Source organism: Anomaloglossus baeobatrachus, chromosome 5, assembly GCF_048569485.1.
Source record: "Anomaloglossus baeobatrachus isolate aAnoBae1 chromosome 5, aAnoBae1.hap1, whole genome shotgun sequence".
Lineage (NCBI taxonomy): Eukaryota > Metazoa > Chordata > Amphibia > Anura > Aromobatidae > Anomaloglossus > Anomaloglossus baeobatrachus.
Window position 1 is genome coordinate 269,280,651 of NC_134357.1, and position 24,898 is coordinate 269,305,548.

At 48.8% G+C, this 24,898-nt stretch overlaps 1 protein-coding gene across 1 annotated transcript in view; it reads right to left on the reverse strand.

Annotated features, from left to right (window-relative positions):
• Window positions 1–18,519: 18,519 nt before the first annotated feature.
• The window catches only part of LOC142309958 (proteoglycan 3-like), a 53,777-nt gene continuing 47,398 nt past the window's right edge, over window positions 18,520–24,898 (reverse strand). Inside the window, exons 4-5 of the mRNA XM_075347430.1 lie at window positions 20,492–20,597; window positions 18,520–18,780 (exon numbers count right to left, since the gene is read on the reverse strand). Coding sequence (XP_075203545.1) covers window positions 18,722–18,780; window positions 20,492–20,597 — 165 coding nt within the window. The 3' untranslated portion in view covers window positions 18,520–18,721. The remainder of the gene's footprint in view (window positions 18,781–20,491; window positions 20,598–24,898) is intronic.

Here is a 24,898-nt window from a genome sequence, read left to right on the forward strand (position 1 = left end):
GCATGCCCGCGCTACACCGGCATGTCGCACACAACATCACCACTTCCTTGAGAAAATCTGTGTGCGACAGGGTGCATTTCAACACAGATACTTGGACCAGTAAGCATAGACAGGGTCATTACATGTCACTGACTGGGCACTGGCAAACTATGGTGAGAGATGGAGAAGGGTCTGCTGTACAAGTCTTGCCGTCCCCACGAGTTGTTTCAATCCTTGTTCTGTATGTAGAAGTTAATACACTGCTTCTGCCTCTTCAACCTCGTGTGGGTCCTCTACCTTTGCGCAAACCCTGTGTGGTCAGGCCACCCTTCCTTGCAACTGCGCACAAGGACTACCACACACCTCCTTACTATGCTGGCAGCAGAGCTCAATGCCATCAGGCGGTCAAAGTTTTACTTTGAAATGTATGGGAAATGTGAGTCACACCGCTATTACAGAGAATAGTAGTCAGGCAGGGTCAAAACATTAATTGAGGAACAGGAACAGAATGGGACGGCCAGGACTTAATCAGAAAACAAGCAGAGGTGAAATGCGTATCGGCCAACAAGGTACATAAACAGCAAGCAGGAAAAGTAGTCAGGTAACAAGCACACAAAATCATAAAACTGAACTGGGGGTAAAATTAACCAGAGGTTCATAGCTATGTCTGGCAGTGGTCTGCAGACAGGATGGGCATAAAAAAGGGTGTGGTGTCTTCCCATTGGTTGTAGCTGAATGATGGTATTTCATCTGTGAGATACCCACCAGCTACATTCAGCCAGAGATTCTGCATCTGTCAAGGTAATGCAGCCCAGTGGGTGAGCATAACCTGCGTCCACCTGCGCCGCTGGCATCGACTACTCTCCCATCATCAGCACTATTCATGAAAGGAACACGTTGTCACCTGGCGACCGGAGTACAAATTGACGGAGCGGACTCCGTTGGTGACTTAACAGCCGTGTGCGGCAATGATGCAAACCTGGCTGCGGGCCATCCTCAGGGCAATGTGACACACGTGCCTTTTATGGCTCACGTGTTGATCCGAATTCTCCAGCAATTTTTAAAACACCATCACGGCCTACATGGCCTTGTGCAGCGGGCACGCTCGCTATGTGCTCACTTCCATCGTGCGCACACAGCAGCTCAACAACTTTCATCACTCCGGAAGTCTTAGGGTCTGGCAGTTAAACGCCGGAAATGCGATGTTCCGACACGCAGGAATTGGAATCTGCACATGTTGCAGCGTGTGTGGCAGCACCGCAGAGCCCTGCTGAAATACGGTAAGACATATAGCCTGGGATAAGTTGATCCAGAGGTGGTGCAGATCACGCTGCTGGAGTGGTGTCAGATCAAGGACCTATGCACCCTGCTACACAGTTTTGAAATGTCGACGAAGATGTTTAGCACTGGCAATGTCATTCTCAGCGTGACAATTCTGGTCATCTACATGATGGAGCACACTGTAATTATTATTCGGAGTCAGGTGTTGGGACAAGAGGAAGGGGAGGAAGTACAGGAGGAGTCATATGCGGAAGGGATAACAAGATCTACGAGGTCCAGATGGTCAGCGGCACCTATGCGGCAGTCATGGTGAGGGAGAGGGATTAACAAGGGCGCATAGTATCAGCAAAAAGTGTTGATGAAAGTGCAGGAGCCCATGAAGAAATGGAGGACGAACTGGCGATGGGCATGGAAGACTCAGCAGATGAGTGAGAGCTTGCTCACATTTCGGTTGTGCGAGGTTGTGGGTAGAGGGCAGAGGAAGGATGCACGATTCTCACCTCTCTGCCACCAACACACCAAGGACTTGGTCCTCCTGGATGCACAAGACACATGAGCGCCTTCTTGCTGCACTACCTACATGACCCTCGGATTGTATGAATTTGAAGTAATCCTGAATACTGGGTTGCCACACTGTTAGATCCCCGGTACAAGACAAAATTTGGCGAACTAATTCCTGCCATAGAAATAGACGCACGTATACAGGAGTATCTGCAGAATGTGGTACGCAATCTTAGATCTACTTTTCCACTAAACACCAGTGCTGCACAGAGTGAATCTCAACACTTTGTCATGGATAGGAGGAAATGGTCTTTTACTTGTCCACATCGGAGGGACCGAGGGATGGCTGCTGTGCTGAGATGGCGTTGAGTACGGTGTCCCTGCACAGTTGCACTTTTGGTCATATCCCAAAATGAGTTGAAAAAGGACAGATGCTGTTGGAAAGGGGAACAGGTGTGTTGGAAAGGGGAAAAAAATTTTGGTCCGTGGATTTGGTGGTTAAACAACTGTAACATTTGCTGAAGAAACAACATCTGTTACAGTGGGACTGGCAGATTTGGATAAAGTGGTATATAATCTGTGACCGCTATATAACAAAAATTAATAAGAAAAGAAAGAGAAAGGTATATATCACCTTCAGCAGTCAGTGTCCACCGTGCTCCCAGTTGGAAAAGGAGAGGTTGGCAACTTGAAGGTTTGGTGGAGGATACAGAGCTGTGTGGCTATGAAACTAATAGTAGCCTGAACCGAGTTAGACGCCATTCGGATCTGGAGACTGTGAGCCCTGTTAGCGTCACAGGGTCCACATGCCCACCCAGCCCAGGAACTCCCTGTTAACAACACAGGGGCCATTGAGTACGCTGACCGTGTGCGTAGGGGCCACACCTGTGGACAGCAGGCGCATCAGCAGCAGCAGGCCTGTTAATGCCACTGGGCTGCACAAGCAGGACTGTTAGGACAGGAGCTGGTCTTAACCGTTCTGCGTTACCAACTGTGGTGGTGGCCTGCATCCACCACCCTATCCCTGCCTACCTCTGGCCTAAAGCCGCAATGGGTTCAACACATGGAGGTGTGCTCTTTCGGAGCATAATAGAAGACTGCGCACCTCCTTGTTGGCTCCAGCCCCTTTTATAACCTGGGTCCGCCCCAAACCAGGGTGAACCACAATGCACCTCCTGGAGACAAAAGCAGAGTGACACGTCATGAGTGGCATAACTAGCGTCCTATTTGGAAACGCAACTTCAATGATGACCTCATGGCTGCCATGACCCAAACACCTCACCAGTCATCGTCTGACCATCAATAATGCGGTGACAAGTCATAGGTGTGGGCCTCTGCAAGCCATTTGGGAGGACACCTGATGCCCTGTGGTCTATATGGGACCCCCACATCAGGGCCAGGGCCAAAGAGTTCATTACCGGACCTAGTCTCTGATGCAGGAAGTGCCTGAGCATGCTCAGTAGCATGAAATACAGTCTCTGAAAAAAGACTATCAGCTTTAGCATGGTGTCTAGGCACAAAACAGGACTTAGACCCGGCACAGAATGCAAGCACCTGTGCAAAGAGGCTTTTCACACTTAGTGTGGGAGCATGCGCTGTATCCCGAAATGAAGACTTAGCGTCAGGAATGGCACAGTCAGGCTGAGCATACTCACTAGGCGAAACACTGTAATTATGCTGCAGCTGGGGTACATCGGCACACGCATGCGCACTAGCTGCCTCTCCACACTTAGACGTGGAGGGGAAATTTGTCTTGGAGATGCTGTCTATGAACAGAAGGAAAAGCTAAAGGAAGCCTGACTTTCTATCCCTCCGAATTATGAAATGCAGCAATGAATTCCATGAGTTTGCTATAACATTAGCGTAGCTAAATGTGCATGAGGGTGTGATGTAGAGGTGCTAGAAATAGCTTGTCACCAGTGGGGCACTAATGGAATACAACAGCCAGTTCTATGATGCCACAAAATGGCAGTATTTTGTGCTATCATTATAGCTTATTAAAAACAGAGCACGAGGTTGTCATGCAGAGGTGCTGCACATAGATTTGCAGTAGTGTGAATAGACAAAAGTACAATAGCCACGTTTAGGATACAACTAGGTACACTGAGTGTTTGCTACTATAAATGGCTGAGTTTAAAAAAGTTTGAGTGTGCAATGCAGGCAGACGTGCTGCAAATAACGTTCCAATACTGTGAATTGACAAAAGTACAATAGCCACGTTTAGGATACAACTAGGTACAGTGAGTGTTTGCTAGTATAATGGCTGAGTTTAAAAAAGTTAGAGTGTGCAATGCAGGCAGACGTGCTGCAAATAACGTTCCAATACTGTGAATAGACAAAAGTACAATAGCCACGTTTAGGATACAACTAGGTACACTGAGTGTTTGCTACTATAAATGGCTGAGTTTAAAAAAGTTTGAGTGTGCAATGCAGGCAGACGTGCTGCAAATAACGTTCCAATACTGTGAATTGACAAAAGTACAATAGCCACGTTTAGGATACAACTAGGTACAGTGAGTGTTTGCTAGTATAATGGCTGAGTTTAAAAAAGTTTGAGTGTGCAATGCAGGCAGACGTGCTGCAAATAACGTTCCAATACTGTGAATTGACAAAAGTACAATAGCCACGTTTAGGATACAACTAGGTACAGTGAGTGTTTGCTAGTATAATGGCTGAGTTTAAAAAAGTTAGAGTGTGCAATGCAGGCAGACGTGCTGCAAATATCGTTCCAATACTGTGAATAGACAAAAGTAAAATAGCCACGTTTAGGATACAACTAGGTACACTGAGTGTTTGCTAGTATAATGGCTGAGTTTAAAAAAGTTAGAGTGTGCAATGCAGGCAGACGTGCTGCAAATAACGTTCCAATACTGTGAATAGACAAAAGTACAATAGCCACGTTTAGGATACAACTAGGTACAGTGAGTGTTTGCTAGTATAATGGCTGAGTTTAAAAAAGTTAGAGTGTGCAATGCAGGCAGACGTGCTGCAAATAACGTTCCAATACTGTGAATAGACAAAAGTACAATAGCCACGTTTAGGATACAACTAGGTACACTGAGTGTTTGCTACTATAAATGGCTGAGTTTAAAAAAGTTTGAGTGTGCAATGCAGGCAGACGTGCTGCAAATAACGTTCCAATACTGTGAATTGACAAAAGTACAATAGCCACGTTTAGGATACAACTAGGTACAGTGAGTGTTTGCTAGTATAATGGCTGAGTTTAAAAAAGTTTGAGTGTGCAATGCAGGCAGACGTGCTGCAAATAACGTTCCAATACTGTGAATTGACAAAAGTACAATAGCCACGTTTAGGATACAACTAGGTACAGTGAGTGTTTGCTAGTATAATGGCTGAGTTTAAAAAAGTTAGAGTGTGCAATGCAGGCAGACGTGCTGCAAATATCGTTCCAATACTGTGAATAGACAAAAGTAAAATAGCCACGTTTAGGATACAACTAGGTACACTGAGTGTTTGCTAGTATAATGGCTGAGTTTAAAAAAGTTAGAGTGTGCAATGCAGGCAGACGTGCTGCAAATAACGTTCCAATACTGTGAATAGACAAAAGTACAATAGCCACGTTTAGGATACAACTAGGTACACTGAGTGTTTGCTACTATAAATGGCTGAGTTTAAAAAAGTTAGAGTGTGCAATGCAGGCAGACGTGCTGCAAATAACGTTCCAATACTGTGAATTGACAAAAGTACAATAGCCACGTTTAGGATACAACTAGGTACACTGAGTGTTTGCTACTATAAATGGCTGAGTTTAAAAAAGTTTGAGTGTGCAATGCAGGCAGACGTGCTGCAAATAACGTTCCAATACTGTGAATTGACAAAAGTACAATAGCCACGTTTAGGATACAACTAGGTACACTGAGTGTTTGCTAGTATAATGGCTGAGTTTAAAAAAGTTAGAGTGTGCAATGCAGGCAGACGTGCTGCAAATATCGTTCCAATACTGTGAATAGACAAAAGTACAATAGCCACGTTTAGGATACAACTAGGTACACTGAGTGTTTGCTACTATAAATGGCTGAGTTTAAAAAAGTTTGAGTGTGCAATGCAGGCAGACGTGCTGCAAATAACGTTCCAATACTGTGAATTGACAAAAGTACAATAGCCACGTTTAGGATACAACTAGGTACATGTCACGCTCCCCGGGTCCTCACCCCCGTTCCCCGGCTCACCTGCCACGCTCTCCGCTCCCCAGTCACCGGATTCCGTCCGTCCCAGGGCTCCGGGCCCCCGATCCCGGCGCCCGACAGCTTCCCTGGACCTGGCCGGCTCCCCTGCGTCCTCCTCGCAGCCTCCTTCCCTGGCTTCTGGCACCCGGGCGGCGCGCATGCGCATTAGGGCGCGCGCGCGGTCACTGACCCTTTCTTAAAGGGCCAGCGTCCATTAACAGGAAATGAGGTTGCACAGGTACAGGGTATATAAGGGGTCATTGTCCAAGGGGGCGGGGCCTGATCTTCGTGTTCCCTGAGCTAGGAGTCAGGTCTCCTGGTGTTACTGTGCTCGTACTCACCTATCTCTCTTTGTAGAGCCGTGCCTGCTTCGCCATCCAGTCTGCCGTATCCTGAAACCCGAACGCTGTCCATCTGCCATCCTGACAGTCCGCACCACCTCGGATCCCTGCGGTGACCCGTCTTCTTGCTCCCAAGGTTCCGGACCCCGCCTGACATCATCTCGGCTTCCGAACCTGAGCTGCGTCACCCGGACTACCACCCGTAACTCCGTAGTCCCAGGGACTTCTCCGCTATACCTGTGTGCAAGGACTGCTCTGCTGTTTCTAGTGCTCCAGCTGCCGGACTCTTTGCTACCATCTAGGAGTTCGGTCCAGTGGATCCACCTCCTGGGCCTGCCCGTACACCTGGCCGTGACAGTAAGATCAGGCCATGGATCCCGCTGCAGCACTATTGGCCCTGCAAGAGGAACTCCAACGCCAGCGTGAAGTCCAGACCCGCATGCTGCAATTTATGACCTCCGTGGACACCCGCCTGTACACGTTACAAGCATCCATGACGCCTGCGGCACCCAGGTCCTCCAATGGACAATCCACGGCTCCCGCACCAGTGGCAGCCTCGTCGGGTGCTTCCCAACTCCGGTTGGCTTCACCACCTCGTTATTCTGGAGATCCCAAGACCTGCAGGGGCTTCATCAACCAATGTTCCCTTCATTTCACGCAGCTGCCACATCTATTCGCCTCCGACCAAGCCAAGGTCGCCTTTATAATGTCCCACCTAGAGGGCGAGGCACTGGCGTGGATGAACCCCTTGTGGGAGAAGGAGGACCCCGTGACCAAGAACCTTCGAGAGTTCCTGCAGGCCTTTCGCAGTACCTTTGACGAGCCGGGACGCGCCTCTGCGTCTGCCTCATCACTTCTCCGCCTACGTCAAGGAACACTGACGGTGGGCCAATACGCCATCCGTTTCCGCACTTTGGCTTCTGAACTCGGGTGGAATAATGAGGCCCTGACAGCCGCCTTCTGGGAGGGACTCTCGAGTCGCATCAAAGATGAGTTGGCGGGTCGTGACTTGCCCTCCACCCTAGATGCCCTGATTGCCCTGGCTACTCGAGTGGACATTCGTTTTTAGGAGCGCTCTAAAGAGCTGTCTCGTGAGAGACGACCGGTACGGCATTCCTCACCTCCCCAGAAGCCCTCCGCACCTCAGTCATCAACAGCTGGGATTCCCGTCCACGAGCCCATGCAGATTGACCGAGTACGACAGTCTGAACAGCGTCGAGCAGAGCGGCTCGCCAAGGGCCTCTGCTTTTACTGCGGAGAGGGCACACACCTGCTACGCGCCTGTCCAGAGAGGCCGGGAAACTCCAAAGCCTAGGGTTGGTAGGAGAGGCCACCCTAGGTGCTGGGACTCTCTCAGACCCGGTTATGTGGACTGTGCAAGTGTCAACGGGAGAGACACGGTTCACGGCTGAGGCATACCTCGATTCCGGGGCAGCAGGCAATTTCATTCAGCAGGCCACGGTGGACAAGTACCAGCTGCCTGTTACTCCACTTGACAAACCCCTCGTGATAGCCTCTGTGGATGGGAGACCCCTCTCTGATACCATCTCCTGGGTCACCAGACCGGTCGAACTACGTATCGGTGCCCTGCACACCGAGAACATCTCTCTCTACGTCCTTCCACACATGTCCCATCAAATCCTGCTGGGACTTCCCTGGTTGCGGACACACGAACCCTCAGTCAGCTGGGGTACTGGCGAAATCACCCGATGGGGTCCTTCTTGTCATGAGAAGTGTCTGAAGTCCATACCACACATCCGACGACCTCCGGTTCCAGAGAACCTACCGGAACTGCCCTCGGCCTATTGGTCCTTCGCAGACGTTTTCGACAAGAAGGAGTCTGAGGTACTTCCGCCACACCGTCCCTACGATTGTGCCATCGACCTGCTCCCAGGAACAACACCACCTCGAGGACGGATATATCCGTTGTCCCCAGCCGAAACCAGGGCCATGTCTACCTACATCACAGAGAGCCTGGCTAAGGGATTCATCCGGAGATCCTTCTCTCCTGCGGGAGCGGGCTTCTTCTTCGTTAAGAAGAAAGAGGGTGACCTACGCCCCTGCATCGACTACCGGGGTCTGAATCAGATCACCGTAAAGAACAAGTACCCTCTGCCGCTCATCCCCGAATTGTTCGACCGGCTCAGAGGAGCCCGTGTGTTCACCAAACTGGATCTTCGGGGTGCTTACAACCTAGTTCGTATCCGCTCTGGGGACGAATGGAAGACCGCGTTTAATACTCGCGATGGGCACTATGAATACTGCGTGATGCCCTTTGGCCTATGTAATGCACCAGCAGTCTTCCAAGAATTGGTGAACGACATCTTCCGGGACCTCCTCTACGTCTGTGTAGTAGTGTATCTGGATGACATCCTTATCTACTCTCCGGACCTCCAGACCCACAGAGAGAACGTCCAGCTGGTCCTACAACGACTGAGAGAGAATCGTCTATACGCCAAATATGAGAAGTGTGTCTTTGAGCAGTCTTCTCTCCCTTTCCTGGGATACATCATCTCGGGTACTGGACTGCAAATGGATCCTAAGAAGGTGTCCTCCATACTCAACTGGCCTCCCCCTTCTGGACTAAAGGCAATCCAACGGTTCCTGGGATTTGCCAACTACTACCGCCAGTTCATCCCTCACTTCTCTGCCCTGACTGCTCCTCTCTCCGCTTTGACCAAAAAGGAGGCTAATCCAAAGGACTGGTCACCTGCGGCCGACGCCGCGTTTTGCTCACTGAAGCGAGCATTTGCCTCCGCTCCTGTACTCCACCGTCCGGAGTTAAACCGCCAGTTCACCTTGGAGGTGGATGCCTCCTCCTCGGGAGCCGGAGCAGTGCTCATGCAAAAGTCCTCCTCCGGGAAGATGGTTACATGCGGTTTCTTCTCCAAGAGCTTCTCTGCACCTGAACGTAATTACACCATCGGTGACCGAGAACTATTGGCGGTCAAACTGGCTCTGGAGGAATGGCGCTACCTCCTGGAAGGAGCAGTGTACCCCGTGATTATCTACACGGACCACAAGAACTTGGAATACCTACGGTCCGCTCAGCGACTGAACCCACGGCAAGCCAGGTGGTCCTTATTCTTTGCCAGGTTCGACTTCCAGCTCCATTTCCGACCCGCAGACAAGAATGTACGTGCGGATGCCTTGTCTAGGTCTTTCATGCCCATGGAGCAGGAGGAAGAGACTACCCAGCCTATCATCCCTCCTAGCAAGATTATTCCGGTGGCCCCTGTCACCCTGGCCCAGATACCGCCCGGAAAGACCTATGTCTCTGAGACTGACAGGCAAAAGGTGTTACACTGGGGTCATGCCTCGAAAACAGCCGGTCATGCAGGCCAGAAGAGAACATGGGGTGCGATTGTACGCCATTATTGGTGGCCATCCCTTCGCACGGACGTCGCTGCTTTTGTCTCTGCCTGCTCCTCTTGTGCCAGGAACAAGACGCCCAAACACCTGCCCTATGGCCGTCTTCTGCCTCTGCCGATACCCACAATTCCGTGGCAACACATAGCGATGGATTTTATTACGGACTTGCCATTATCCTCTGGACACACAGTCATATGGGTCGTGGTGGACCGGTTCTCCAAAATGGCTCACTTCGTCCCTATGGCGGGACTGCCCTCTGCTCAGGAACTCGCGGAAGCCTATATACATCACATCTTCCGCTTGCATGGTTTCCCATCCCACATCGTGTCCGACCGAGGAACTCAGTTTACCTCCCGCTTCTGGAGGGCGCTCTGCAAACATCTGGGTGTGACTCTGGACTTTTCTTCTGCTTACCATCCTCAGTCTAATGGCCAAGTGGAGAGGGTCAATCAAATCTTGACCTCCTTCTTACGTCACTACGTCAACGCCCATCACGACGACTGGTCCACGCTTCTACCTTGGGCTGAATTCTCACATAACCACCACATCAGTGAGTCGTCCTCCAAATCTCCCTTCCATGTAGTTTACGGACTTCAACCCTCCGTCCCGTTGCCTATATCCCCTTCATCGGATGTTCCGGCTGCTGATACTGCAGTTCGTGACTTTGCTACCATTTGGGACTCTGTCAAAGCGTCCCTTGGGCGCGCTTCCCAGCGGATGAAGAAACACGCTGACAAGAGACGTCTGGATCCTCCGTGTTTCTCTCCTGGTGACCTGGTCTGGCTTGCTTCCCAGTACATCCGATTGAAGATACCTTCCTACAAGCTGGGTCCTCGCTACATCGGGCCGTTTAAGGTCCTCAGCAAGATCAATGAGGTATCCTACAAGCTACAGCTCCCGGCCACGATGAGGATACCCAACTCCTTCCACGTCTCTCTGCTCAAGCCGGTTGTCCTTGGTCCCTTCTCCGCTGCTGCCAGTCCGGCCCCTCCTCCTATTGCCGATGATGACATCTATGCGGTAAGGGATATCGTGGCCATGAAGACCGTACGAGGTCGGCAGTTCTTCCTGGTGGACTGGGAAGGGTATGGTCCTGAGGATAGGTCTTGGGAGCCCAGGGAGAACGTGGGCACTCCTCTTATCCGTGCCTTCATGTCCCGGTTGCGGGGAGGGGGGCGTGGGGGGGGGGGTACTGTCACGCTCCCCGGGTCCTCACCCCCGTTCCCCGGCTCACCTGCCACGCTCTCCGCTCCCCAGTCACCGGATTCCGTCCGTCCCAGGGCTCCGGGCCCCCGATCCCGGCGCCCGACAGCTTCCCTGGACCTGGCCGGCTCCCCTGCGTCCTCCTCGCAGCCTCCTTCCCTGGCTTCTGGCACCCGGGCGGCGCGCATGCGCATTAGGGCGCGCGCGCGGTCACTGACCCTTTCTTAAAGGGCCAGCGTCCATTAACAGGAAATGAGGTTGCACAGGTACAGGGTATATAAGGGGTCATTGTCCAAGGGGGCGGGGCCTGATCTTCGTGTTCCCTGAGCTAGGAGTCAGGTCTCCTGGTGTTACTGTGCTCGTACTCACCTATCTCTCTTTGTAGAGCCGTGCCTGCTTCGCCATCCAGTCTGCCGTATCCTGAAACCCGAACGCTGTCCATCTGCCATCCTGACAGTCCGCACCACCTCGGATCCCTGCGGTGACCCGTCTTCTTGCTCCCAAGGTTCCGGACCCCGCCTGACATCATCTCGGCTTCCGAACCTGAGCTGCGTCACCCGGACTACCACCCGTAACTCCGTAGTCCCAGGGACTTCTCCGCTATACCTGTGTGCAAGGACTGCTCTGCTGTTTCTAGTGCTCCAGCTGCCGGACTCTTTGCTACCATCTAGGAGTTCGGTCCAGTGGATCCACCTCCTGGGCCTGCCCGTACACCTGGCCGTGACAGTACACTGAGTGTTTGCTACTATAAATGGCTGAGTTTAAAAAAGTTAGAGTGTGCAATGCAGGCAGACGTGCTGCAAATATCGTTCCAATACTGTGAATAGACAAAAGTACAATAGCCACGTTTAGGATACAACTAGGTACACTGAGTGTTTGCTAGTATAATGGCTTAGTAACAATGAGTTGTAGTGTGCAATGCAGGCAGACGTGCTCTGCAAATGTCTTTGCACTAGTGGGACTATAGCAAAGTCCAATAGCCACGTTTAGGATGCCACTAGGTACACTGAGTGTTTGCTAGTAAAATTGCTTAGTTTAAAAAAGTTGGAGTGTGCAATGCAGGCAGATGTGCTCTGCTAATATCTTTGCACTAGTGGGACTATAGCAAAGTCCAATAGCCACGTATAGGATGCCACTAGGTACACTGAGTGTTTGCTAGTATAATGGCTTAGTTAAAATGAGTTTGAGTGTGCAATGCAGGCAGACGCGCTATGCAAATGTCTTTGCACTAGTGGGACTATAGCAAAGTCCAATAGCCACGTATAGGATGCCACTAGGTACACTGAGTGTTTGCTAGTATAATGGCTTGGTTTTAATGAGTTGGAGTGTGCAATGCAGGCAGACGCGCTCTGCAAATGTCTTTGCACTAGTGGGACTATAGCAAAGTCCAATAGCCACGTATAGGATGCCACTAGGTACACTGAGTGTTTGCTAGTATAATGGCTTGGTTAGAATGAGTTGTAGTGTGCAATGCAGGCAGATGTGCTCTGCTAATGTCTTTGCACTAGTGGGACTATAGCAAAGTCCAATAGCCACGTATAGGATGCCACTAGGTACACTGAGTGTTTGCTAGTATAATGGCTTAGTTAAAATGAGTTTGAGTGTGCAATGCAGGCAGACGCGCTATGCAAATGTCTTTGCACTAGTGGGACTATAGCAAAGTCCAATAGCCACGTATAGGATGCCACTAGGTACACTGAGTGTTTGCTAGTATAATGGCTTGGTTAGAATGAGTTGTAGTGTGCAATGCAGGCAGATGTGCTCTGCTAATGTCTTTGCACTAGTGGGACTATAGCAAAGTCCAATAGCCACGTATAGGATGCCACTAGGTACACTGAGTGTTTGCTAGTATAATGGCTTAGTTAAAATGAGTTTGAGTGTGCAATGCCGGCAGACGCGCTATGCAAATGTCTTTGCACTAGTGGGACTATAGCAAAGTCCAATAGCCACGTATAGGATGCCACTAGGTACACTGAGTGTTTGCTAGTATAATGGCTTGGTTTTAATGAGTTGGAGTGTGCAATGCAGGCAGACGCGCTCTGCAAATGTCTTTGCACTAGTGGGACTATAGCAAAGTCCAATAGCCACGTATAGGATGCCACTAGGTACACTGAGTGTTTGCTAGTAAAATGGCTTAGTTATAATGAGTTGGAGTGTGCAATGCAGGCAGATGTGCTCTGCAAATGTCTTTGCACTAGTGGGACTATAGCAAAGTCCAATAGCCACGTATAGGATGCCACTAGGTACACTGAGTGTTTGCTAGTATAATGGCTTGGTTAGAATGAGTTGTAGTGTGCAATGCAGGCAGACGCGCTCTGCAAATGTCTTTGCACTAGTGGGACTATAGCAAAGTCCAATAGCCACGTATAGGATGCCACTAGGTACACTGAGTGTTTGCTAGTATAATGGCTTAGTTATCAGTTGGAGTGTGCAGAGGACAAGAGGGTACAGTGGCAGGATTGTGGTGCTCTGGGTAGAGGAATGGAAGCCTGCCTTTCTATTCCCTCCTAATGGTGAAATGCAGGTAGGAAATCCCTGACCTGGGCTACACAGACGCTGGCGCTGTTTTCAGGACCTGTCACCTATGGCTCTCTGACCCTGCCGGTTGGAGCCCTTAAAAGGACTGCTATAAAGTGCTCTCCCTAAGCTGTCTAACGCTGTGTATGCAGCGCATACAGCTGTATCGGCTATAGGACTCAGGAAGACGGAGCTGCGACAGTGATGTCTGACACCAAAGACGCAGAAGGCAGATAATGGCGTCCGTGAAGAAAATGTCCGGTTTTATAATGCAGGGACATGTGACATGCAGATCCTATCACACATGCCGTTGCTTCTCTGGCTCAAAGTCCACTTAGCTGTGTGTGTGTCTGGGATTGGCTGACATGCTGGCCCGCCCCACAAGACGCGCGCACTTAGGGAAGGAAGACAAGAAAAAAAAAAAAAAAAAATGGCGATCGCCATTATAGAAACAGCAGTGATCTGAAGGCGCTGTTCACGCACACTATACACTGAAATGTGATAATAGTTTGATTCACAGAGTGACTTACACTATTACAGCAGAAACCAAGCTATGATTTAGCTGTTTTTTGGCTGCTAGAACCGTTCTCGAACGTTTCTAGAACTACCGAGCTTTTGCAAAAAGCTCGAGTTCTAGTTCGATCTAGAACATGCCCCAAAATCACTCGAGCCGCGAACTGGAGAACCACGAACCACGAACCGCGCTCAACTCTACTGGCAACTTGGTTTACCACTGGACTTGTGTGAAGTAACTGAACTGTGAGTACATCATTGACCCCCGGTCCAACCCGGCACGCCACCTCCAGCAGCCATTACTCCCGTGTTCAGACCGTGGGCCCCGGGACTACACCTCCCCTACCCGTGGAGGGGATCCAATCTTGCTGCCCTGCTCCATCAGCCCCGGGCGCCCCATCACCAGGCAGCGGCAGTGTCACCATCCCTCACCGCAACCCACTGGTGGCATCACCGACACAACAAACCCCCTGTAAATATTCCCCCCTTTCCGATGGTTGTGAGGACGGCCGGCCGTGCGAGCCCGGATCCGGTCACCACTCAAGCCACTGCAGCGAACCCGGACCTGAGCGGGCCCAGAGAAGCGGCAGCGGCCCCCGCCCGTAACACACACACGAATCTGCTGGAAGGTGACCAGATAGGACCAGGGGACAGAGCAAGAAGCCACCCAGAAAAGGGTCCATGAACACCGGCTCAGAGCACTGTGTGTGAGGCACAGGGCAGTAGGGAGAGGCCAGTGCAGGAAGATGACCTGGGAAGCCTTTTACAGAAAGGGACACCGGTCTTGTGCCTCCGGATTACCTGGATATTGGCTGGATCCCATCACCGCAGGACTCAGCACTCCAAGGGCAGCATTTGACCGTCCGGACGTGATAATCTGGAACTGACAACTATGAGTAAATAACTAATAACTGCATCCCGCTGTGTCCTAGACTTATTGCCTGCGCCTTCGGTCCTGCACTGCAACGTTAATTCCTCCATCATACACGATCACCTGCTCTGGGGCTAAGCTCTACCCGTGGAGAGCTGAACCACCTCTGCTGCATCACCACCGACCCCAGGGGAACTAAATGGCAGCGGCGGTCTCTATCTTGCCGCATACCACAGGTTGCGTCATGACTCATCCCATGTAAATATCCCCCACTCATTTAAAACGACACCACCAGGGTCACAGAGTCGGGTCCTGCCGCCGTGACCACCTCCCAAACAAAAGCAGTCCGATTACGAGTGCCCCATGGCCCTGGTGGGCGTGGCATATACACTGCACAGTATGGCTATGTTCACACGCGGCATCTTTTTTGTCAGTGCATCTTGAGTGCATCTAAATGCAGCAAAAATGCACCACCGCAAAAACGCATGAAAAACGTAATGCGTTTTTACAGCGTTTTTGATGCGGTTTTACTGCGTTTTGCCCAATGTGTTTTTTAAATCAAATCTATTGACTGGAAGGGCTCTAAAACGCCGTAAAAACGCAAAAACAATTGACATGCTTGGAAAAAGGCAGCCAAGATGCAGCCAAAAAAAGATGCCCAGTGTGGACAGCAAAATAGAAATCTCATAGACTTTGCTGGGGGAAGGAAATGCGTTAATTTAAGTGCATCTTTGTGACCTCAAAAACGCACCAAAAATGCAGCAAAGATGCCCTGTTTGAACTTAGCCTCCACTTCTGTCTTGTCAGAGAAGTGGCATTGGACTTTGGGATTGTCAGTAATTACATACTGTTTAAGGCCTGTGCCACACATCCGTGCCTCCGGCACGTGTTTGTCATTTTTTACACGTACCGGCGGCACGGAGACACTTTAACCAATGCTACCCTATTGTAGCAGGCACACACACGTAAAACCACACGGAACGTGTGTCCGTGTGCGTTTGTACGTGTGTGCGATTTTCAAAGCGCTGACATGTCCGGTTTTTCGCCGGCAGCACGGGTGTCACACGGCCCGCACCCGCACCACACGGGTGTAGTGTGGATGCGGTCCCGTGTGACACGCGCCGGAGAAAACACACATGTCAGTTAAAAAAAAAAAAAACATTAACTCACCTTCTCCAGCCCTCCTGTCTCTGCCGCTGCTGCCTCTTGCTGCCGACCGCCGCTCATTATTCTCATTGAATATTCACTTCACTGCCTGGCAGCAGCAGCAGCGGGGAGACGGGAGGGCTGGAGACCGAGGATCAGCACCACGGACAGCAGCGCGGACATCAGGAAGGACCAGGTGAGTATAATAATTACTGATTCTACGTGTGCTATCGCGGATAGCGCACGTAGAACACACGTGTCACGCACGTACCAGAGACACGTACTTACCTGCACACAACACGCAGGGAAAATACGTGTCTCTCGGCACGTGCGTGAAATTCACGTGAGTGTGGCAGAGGCCTAAATGTTATAAGTTACTAGCTGTGGTACCTGGGCGTTGCCAGAGATAGTGACTGTTTCTCTGTCTCTCTCTCAGTCTGTCTGTCTGTCTCTGATGTCTGTCTCTGTGTCTCTATCTGTCTGTCTCTGTATCAGTCTCTCTGTCTGTCTCTGTATCAGTCTCTCTGTCTGTCTCTGTATGTCTCTCTGTCTGTCTCTGTATGTCTCTCTGTATGTCTCTCTGTCTGTCTCTGTATGTCTCTCTGTCTGTCTCTGTATGTCTCTCTGTCTGTCTCTGTATGTCTCTCTGTCTGTCTCTGTATGTCTCTCTGTCCGTCTCTGTATCAGTCTCTGTCTGTCTCTCTCTATCTGTCTGTCTGTCTCTAAGTCTGTCAGTTTCGTTCCCCGTCTGTTTCGTTCCCAGTCTGTTTCGTTCCCCGTCTGTTTCGTTCCCCGTCTGTCTCGTTCCCCGTCTGTCTCGTTCCCCGTCTGTCTCGTTCCCCGTCTGTCTCGTTCCCCGTCTGTCTCGTTCCCCGTCTGTCTCGTTCCCCGTCTGTCTCGTTCCCCGTCTGTCTCGTTCCCCGTCTGTCTCGTTCCCCGTCTGTCTCGTTCCCCGTCTGTCTCTTTCCCCGTCTGTCTCTTTCCCCGTCTGTCTCTTTCCCCGTCTGTCTCTTTCCCCGTCTGTCTCTTTCCCCGTCTGTCTCTTTCCCCGTCTGTCTCTTTCCCCGTCTGTCTCTTTCCCCGTCTGTCTCTGTATTTTTCCCTGTCTCTTTACTTGTCTCTGTCTCTTTCCCTGTCTGTCTCTTTCCGTGTCTGCCTGTCTCTTTCCGTGTCTACCTGTTTCTTTCCCTGTCTGGGTCTTTGACTGTCTGTCTCTCTTTCTCTGTCTCTTTCCCTGTCTGTCTGTCTCTGTCTGTCTCTTTCTGTCTCTCTCTATCAGTCTCCCCGCCGACATCTTATTACCTCACACATAAGCTTCTTATACTAACAGTTTATTTTGTTCCTATAGCAACCATCACATCTGCTATTTAGCCTGCTTTACACATTATGATTTAGCATACGATATCGTATGCGATCATAACCGCCCACATCGTATGTGCGGCACGTTCAATTTGTTGAACGTGTCGTGCAAACAATTATTTGCTGTCACACGTATTTATCCGTCCATACAACCTCGATGTGGGCGGCGAACATCCAGTTCCTGGAGTGGGAGGGACGTTCGGCGTCACACCGACGTCACACGGCTGCCGGCCAATAGAAGCGGAGGGGTGGAGATGAGCGGGACGTAAACATCCCGCCCACCTCCTTCCTTCCGCATAGCCGGCTGGAGCCGCGGGACGCAGGTAAGATCTGTTCAATGTTCCCAGGGTGTCACACACTGCGATGTGTGCTGCCTCGGGAACATTGAACAACCTGACATGCATTTTTATGGAAATGAACGACGTGTATGCGATGAACGGATTTACGTTCAATGGCAATCGCACGTAGCTGTCACATGCTACACCAACACTAACGATGCCGGATGTGCGTCACTTACGTAAAGCCGGCTTTAGAACCTAATAGCTCGCAGCTCCATTGACTTTAATGGAGGCTGTTTTTTTAGAGTAACTGTAAAGCGCAGGGTTACATTTTCCCGTCAAAAGATAGTCTACGGTGCTCCCTGAGTCACATGGGACATCTGTGCAAAATTACGTGATTGTAAAGGCGACGGTGCGGATTCCTTTAGCGGTTACATACACACATACTGTACATACACACATACATACACTCAGCTTTGTATATTAGATAACCTTTCTTTCTGATAGCGGATGACTTTTTCCAGTCACTGGGAAACTGAACTCTTGGACCACCACGATCAAGAAAACTGCAGCTCTGAGGAGCATTATGTAAATGAATGAAGCAGTGGTTGATCATGCGGACTACTGCGTTCTTCATATGTGCTCTTCAAATAACTCTTTTAAGAGTGTGTTGAGGGACAAGACAACGTAAAGCAAAAGTCACTCATCAGGGCTGGTATGTGTTATAATTTGTAGACTAGTTTGTGTACCAGGGCTGCTTTTTTGTCCCAGTGTGACCCATTGGTATAGTGAGAAAACTTCAGCTTCATTGACTGATAATACAGTTCTGCAGTTTGCTTTTTGCACACTAGGGATTGAGAACTGATGACAGAAATAGGAGTTTTCTGTCTCAATGTGTTCCCAAACAGAACAAAACAATCTATTGTCACTTACTAATGATATAAATATTGTAGAAAATCATAACATCCATATGCATGAAAATGTATTAAACGTTTATTATAAGCTATACATTGAACACAAGCATAATGCAAGCAAATAGGGAGACAAGGGACTTTCAAGACTCAGTATTCTAAGACTCTGCTCCTAATCCAACATTCGTGCATTGGTAAAGCAATTCTTTACTGGTCTTCATAGTAGCAATCATTCATGAAGGCTGATGAGCTGGGCTGATGCTCAGTAAGTGCAGACAAATGGCAACTTAGTGTGGCATCTGAAAGAGAACCACTGGCCAGCTGAAAGATAAATGAAAGACTTTAAGATTAGAAGACAACAAAAAAAGGAACAGATACAGTAACAAATGCAGGATTATATAACACTTAAGGTTTATTAGAAAGTATAACCCATGGTGTAGCCAATAACCATACTGAATCATAGGGCTGCATAGGAGCACACAAATCGGAAGCTCTGATGGATAACTGTACAATTTTCCATTACGTGGCATGGTCTTCATACTAAATTAGTTATCCAAAAAGGAGAAGTATCCAGCATCAACGTCCATATTCTGTAAAAAGTCCATTTATTTTAAATCCTTAAAAACATCTACACAAGAAAAAACAAAAAAAACTTTGGGGTAGCTAGTCCCAGAATCATAATTTATGGGTTCAAACACAATAGTTCTAGAGGCCCCGTCACACACAACGACGTATCTAACAATATATCGCCGGGGTCACGGATTCCGTGACGCACATTTGGCATCGTTAGCGACGTCGTTGCGTGTGACACCAACGAGCGACCGTTAACGATGGAAAATACTCACCAAATCGTCCATCATTGACACGTCGTTCATTTTCAAAAAATCGTTGATTGTTGAGGACGCAGGTTGTTCGTCATTTCTGAGGCAGCACACATCGCTACGTGTGACACCCTGGGAACGACGAACAACAGCTTACCTGTGGCCGCTGGCAATGAGGAAGTAAAGAGGTGGGAGGGATGTTACGGCCGCTCATCTCCGCCCCTCCGCTTCTATTGGGCGGCCGCTTAGTGATGCCGCTGTGACGCCGCACGAACCGCCCCCTTAGAAAGGAGGCGATTCGCCGGCAACAGCGACGTTGCTAGGCAGGTAAGTCCGTGTGACGGCTCCGAACGATATTGTGTGCCATGGGCAGCGAATTGCTCGTGACGCACAAACGACGGGGGCGGGTACGCTCGCTAGCGATATCGCTACGTGTGACGGGGCCTTTAGTCACAGTATGAGTCAAACGTGTGAGTGCCTCTATTTTATAAGGATTTTAGGAGGAGGAGGAAATGACAATAAAAAAGTCACATTGTAAACAGATCCTATATAAGCAGTAGTATAACATAACATAACAGATTAATATGGTATATAGATCACATTCACATAACAAGACATTAAATATTATGTTAAAGATAGAATATTTTAGAAATTATAAAAGAGATCAGATTTCAAAGTATGACCTCTTGGAATCTGTGAATCCAAAATCAGGATCAAAAAGCCTTCCTTTGATGAAGAGCCTGATGATTGTCTCCACCTCTTTGGAATAATGAGATTTTTTTCTATCTCTTTTACTTTCAGATACGACATGTCCCCTCCATGTTCATGAAGGAAGTGTTGAGATCCTTCATGAACATACTACTTCTCTTGAATCAAAATAAAATCAGAAGTTGCAACTAGGGCTAGTAAGCACCCCCTGTGTCATTCTGTATTGAATTATTGAATAGTGTTTATACATCCCCATTTTATATATATATATATATATATATATATATATATATATATATATATATATATTTGTAACATGAGATGCCAAAGACAAATAAAAAACAAAGTGGATCCTATGGAAGACTTAAAAGTCGACCATTTTTCTGGACGTCTGGAGATTGTATTATATCGTTGAGTTGTAATTCTATTGCACCTTAACGATGTTTTTATCGTGGACAGTTCCGTATATAGAATTTATAATAAAAATATGTGCCTGTACTTACACTTTGTATTCATGGCAACACACCTTTGTCCAAAGATTTTGCGTTGCCCACAACCCCAGTGGACATAATCCAGTTCACTTCCATCAAGATTCTTGTAACTTGAGAACTAAAAAAACAAAAAAGAAACAAACAAAAAAATTAAGTCAGATTTTATTATCTCTATATTCTGTATTTGTGAAAGTCAGGAGATGACTGAGGATCATCGGGCTCCTGGGGGGCGAGGATCATTGGCTACTTACCCTTCAGGACAAGGGTATTTCTTTTTATGATCAGGTACAAAAACTTTACTGACCTAAATCTATAAATTATGATTGTGATTAACAGTTGCACTCAGTAATCTAAGTGATACATCATTGGATTCAGGATCTATTTGTCTAAATTATGCTGCTTTCAGATGTGGTAGCAGAACATTCTGACAGATTCCCTTTAAGCACAGAATGGGCATAAGTTTTCATGGAATTGCATTAACTTAGACTGTTTGTCATAGGAAATTTTATGCAACATTTGTGCTACATGGGAACCTGTCGTAGGACTAACAGGCTAGGGTAACACACAATATTAAAGAAATACAGTGTAATATCTTTGTGATCAAAGGATTATAAGATTTGTTGTGAGGACTAAATATTAGTGGACGGCTTATATTGGTAAAGACTTTAAATTGTTTTTAAAAATACAAAAAATATATCCCTTCTCCAAAAGAAAAAACAAACTCACAAAAAATAAAAACACAGATTTAGTATCACTATGGACCGTACTAAACTGTATTATTATGTATTACAAGATGTAGCACTCGGCATTGCCTGGGATAGTAACTGTCTCTCTGTTTCTCTCCCAGTCTCTGTCTGTCTGTCTCTCTCTCTCTCTGTCTGTGTGTCTGTCTCTTTCCCTGTCTGTCTCTCTCTCTTTGTCTGTCTCTGTCTGTCTCTTTCCCTATTTGTGTCTGTCTGTCTCTCTGTCTCTTTCCCTGTCTGTCTCTTTCCCTGTCTTTCCCTGTCTGTCTCATTCCCTGTCTTTCCCTTTCTGTCTCTTTCCCTGTCTGTCTTTTTGTCTGTCTCTTTGTCTATGTCTGTGTCTATCTGTTTCTTTGTTAGTCTGTCTTTGTCTGTCTCTGCCTGTATCTTTCCCTGTCTGTCTCTTTCATTGTCTGTCTGTCTCTTTGTCTGTCTCTTTATGTGTCTGTGTCTGTCTCTTTCCCTGGCTGCATTGTGACACACCAACATTCCATTTAAGGGCATGGCTGCGCATTCTTCAGAAGTTCTGGCTGCATTGTGGCTCCCAGCTCCATTGACTTTAATGGAGGCAGGTTTTTTTTTGAGAATTACTGCAAAGCGCGGGGTTACAATTTACCCTCAAAACATAGTCTATGAAGTTCCCTGAGTCAAATGGAGTGTCTGTGCACAATTTCGTGATTGTACAAGCAATGGTGCGGATTCCTTTAGCGGACATACACACACACACACACACACACATACATACATACACTCAGCTTTATATATTAGATTAATTGCTGTCAATAAAAATATAGTTTTGTTCATCACGCCTTACATATGTACCGCCCCTGCAGTGGTCGAACCGCTCGGATCCGGGGTCTGCTGTGGTCTGAGGGTCTCCGGACCCGAAGACTTGCGGCCACTTCAAATGATAAGGTGGTATTTACAGGGATAAGAGTTTGTGACGCCACCCGTTGTTCGCGGTAAGGGGAGTACCGCCGCTGCCGATGGGTGTACCCTGGGAAGATGGAGTGGGGCAGCCAGATAACGTTCCCTTCACGGGTAGGGAAGGCCCTGGGACTCTGGATGATGGAGGTGTAGGGGAGCGTGGTGCAGATTGGAAGCAGGGGAGGACAGCATACTCACTGAGGCAGTGTTGGTAGTGATGCGACCGCAAAGCAGACTCAGACACAAAGGTAAACTAAGTCGCTAGGTGCCACTGCCACTTCAGGGGAGCTCATCCGGGAGTCCGCTCCCTTTGGTATTGCTGATGGTCTGTACCTTGCCTCCATGCACTGTATTTTAGTGTCCGTGGTGACCCCTATACTTGAAGCTGTCGGGTCCCGCTCCCCACTGTTAAGTAGTGAAACTGTGCTCTCGATGGCTGACACTTGGGATTTCAGTGGGCCGCATAAGCTGGAAAGCCCTATGCCCCTCGTTGTGTTGATGCCTTCGATCTCTGAGCTCTTGGGGAAAGTCCATAAAGTAACTATCCTCCACAGGTTAATTATCAGGTTGCGTGAAGCTACTCCCTGATCTAGGGTCCAGTACCCCGCCGTGCTCAGTCCGGTTCGGTTACTAGGTACTCCGACTAAGCCTGGCACCTTTCTCCAATACCCTGTGACCGAGTCTCCGACTCCTTCGGTCCCAGACCACTGTCTGCGACCTAGCCAACTTCTCCCAGGGAGCGCCAACTCCAAGCTCCTCACTCTTTGGGAGCTACTACTACACTGACTCAGCTTTGCTCTCCACTTCCTCCCTCCCACCAGTCTGCCTGACCCCTAGGCGACTGACCCTTTTCCAGCTAGACCACCCACTGGTGTGCCTGACAGGGTGTGATGTGAGGTGTGACTAGGAGTTGCATGCTGTTGGCGCAATACCAAAAGTTAGGATCCCAGAACCATGAGGGTTGAGTCCTGCACCAAAAGAAAAAAGGGGGTGCAGTACCCTATGACACCCTGACTAGTTCAGGGGCGTCACACATACAACACTCACAAAGTTAGGGATATTTGGTTTTCGGGTAAAATTTAAGGATGATCCTAACATACACTCTAACTTTTTCAGGAGAACTTAATGTGATCTTGTTTATTCTTTTGAATGCACATGTCCAACTGTTCAATTTTCACTAGATTTTTCACAACTTACTGTTTTCTAACAAGGACCTAATGGCAAAATGCACAACAGGTGTTTGATCCATGAATTGCCCAGTAGATTTTCGGGTTCAATTAGATTTGGTATTTATTAAACAGTCCTCCCCATCATGCTGTTTACATTTTGTACCTAACAATTGATCAACAGTAGCTTACCATTGTGAGCTTCAAGCTGGATATTCTCAGATGGAAATGGCTACAAAGCTTAGAGTGTCACAGAGTGTCATCCGCAGTTCACAATAGAGATCGAGAGAGACTGGAAAAGTCGCAAAATGGAATAGAAGTGGATATCCTTTGGCCACATCCCACACTGATGACCGCTTCATTGTGGACAATGCCCTTCAAAACCAGATGATGAATTCCACTCAACTCCAGGCACATTTAAGGGGGGTGAAAGGCCCCTAAGTGTAATGTCAGAAAAATTGAAACCATTTACATCAGCAAGGGTACCTGACCACTCTACCAAGCACAGGTGTCATCTATACTGGATGAGGAACAGTGGGCCACAGTGCTGTACACTAATGAAAGTTGATTCACTCTGAGCAGAAATGATGGTCACTAATAATGTTGGAGGCGTCACGGAGAGCACTATGCATCAGCCGCTGTTGTTGTGGCGCCCCTAAGGCCTCAGTCGCCAGAGGGTACTGCATCTGATTTAGGATGCTGTACTGATCCAGGTAAGAGGAGGTCAACCACTGGTTTCTGACACTTTACACAAACGTCTAGCTATGAGTCACCACAGACAGGAAGCTAGACAGCCAGGGAATCCCTGGTCACTATAGCAATGTGCTCCCTGAGCAGAGTGAGTCATTCCAAGGGTGGGGGCACTGAGTTAATAAGTGACTGAGCACAAACAGTTTCACTTCAGAAGGAGTAGGAGACAGTCTGGGATACTGAAGGAGACAGGTCGCTGAGGGGCGCGCTGGATGGCTCGCCTCAGGGGGACCGACTGGAATTAGTGCTTGAGAGCTATTCCAGGGGAAAAGGAGAGAGAGTACCAGAACACCATGGACTCGTAGAACCGGGCAGACTGGAGGGAACCAGAATCGGGTAGACAGAGAGTAACTGAGACCACCAGGTGAGCCTATGAGACTGAGGAGGACACAGCATTTGATGGGAAGCTAAACTGCTCCCTTGGGGCCGGCGCAGACTGGTTGCAGACCTAGGACCTAGGATGGACCATACTTCATGTTGCTTCAGCAGATTCTGCAGGGTCGCAGGTGGACTAGGTAGTCCCCGGGCTAACCCCATTTTGAAGGGGACACAAAGTGGAACTGGAGTCCCCAAGTCACTGCATGCCACGGAGATGCACACTACACTACATGCGCAGAGGAGAAAGGTCTTACATGTTCACGGACACCGGTGGTAGCTCCTTGCTTATCCGGGATTGGCTGGAGCCCAGCACGGCGGTGACCGGTACCCCTAGGGCAACCTTCTAAAGAACAGTAAGTGAAAGACATGGACCTGCAGCTGCTGCCTCGGCCTCTTATTTACCGGTGCCGTCGCCCCACACTTCCCCGCCATCGCCCCCCCCCACCCGCAGGTGG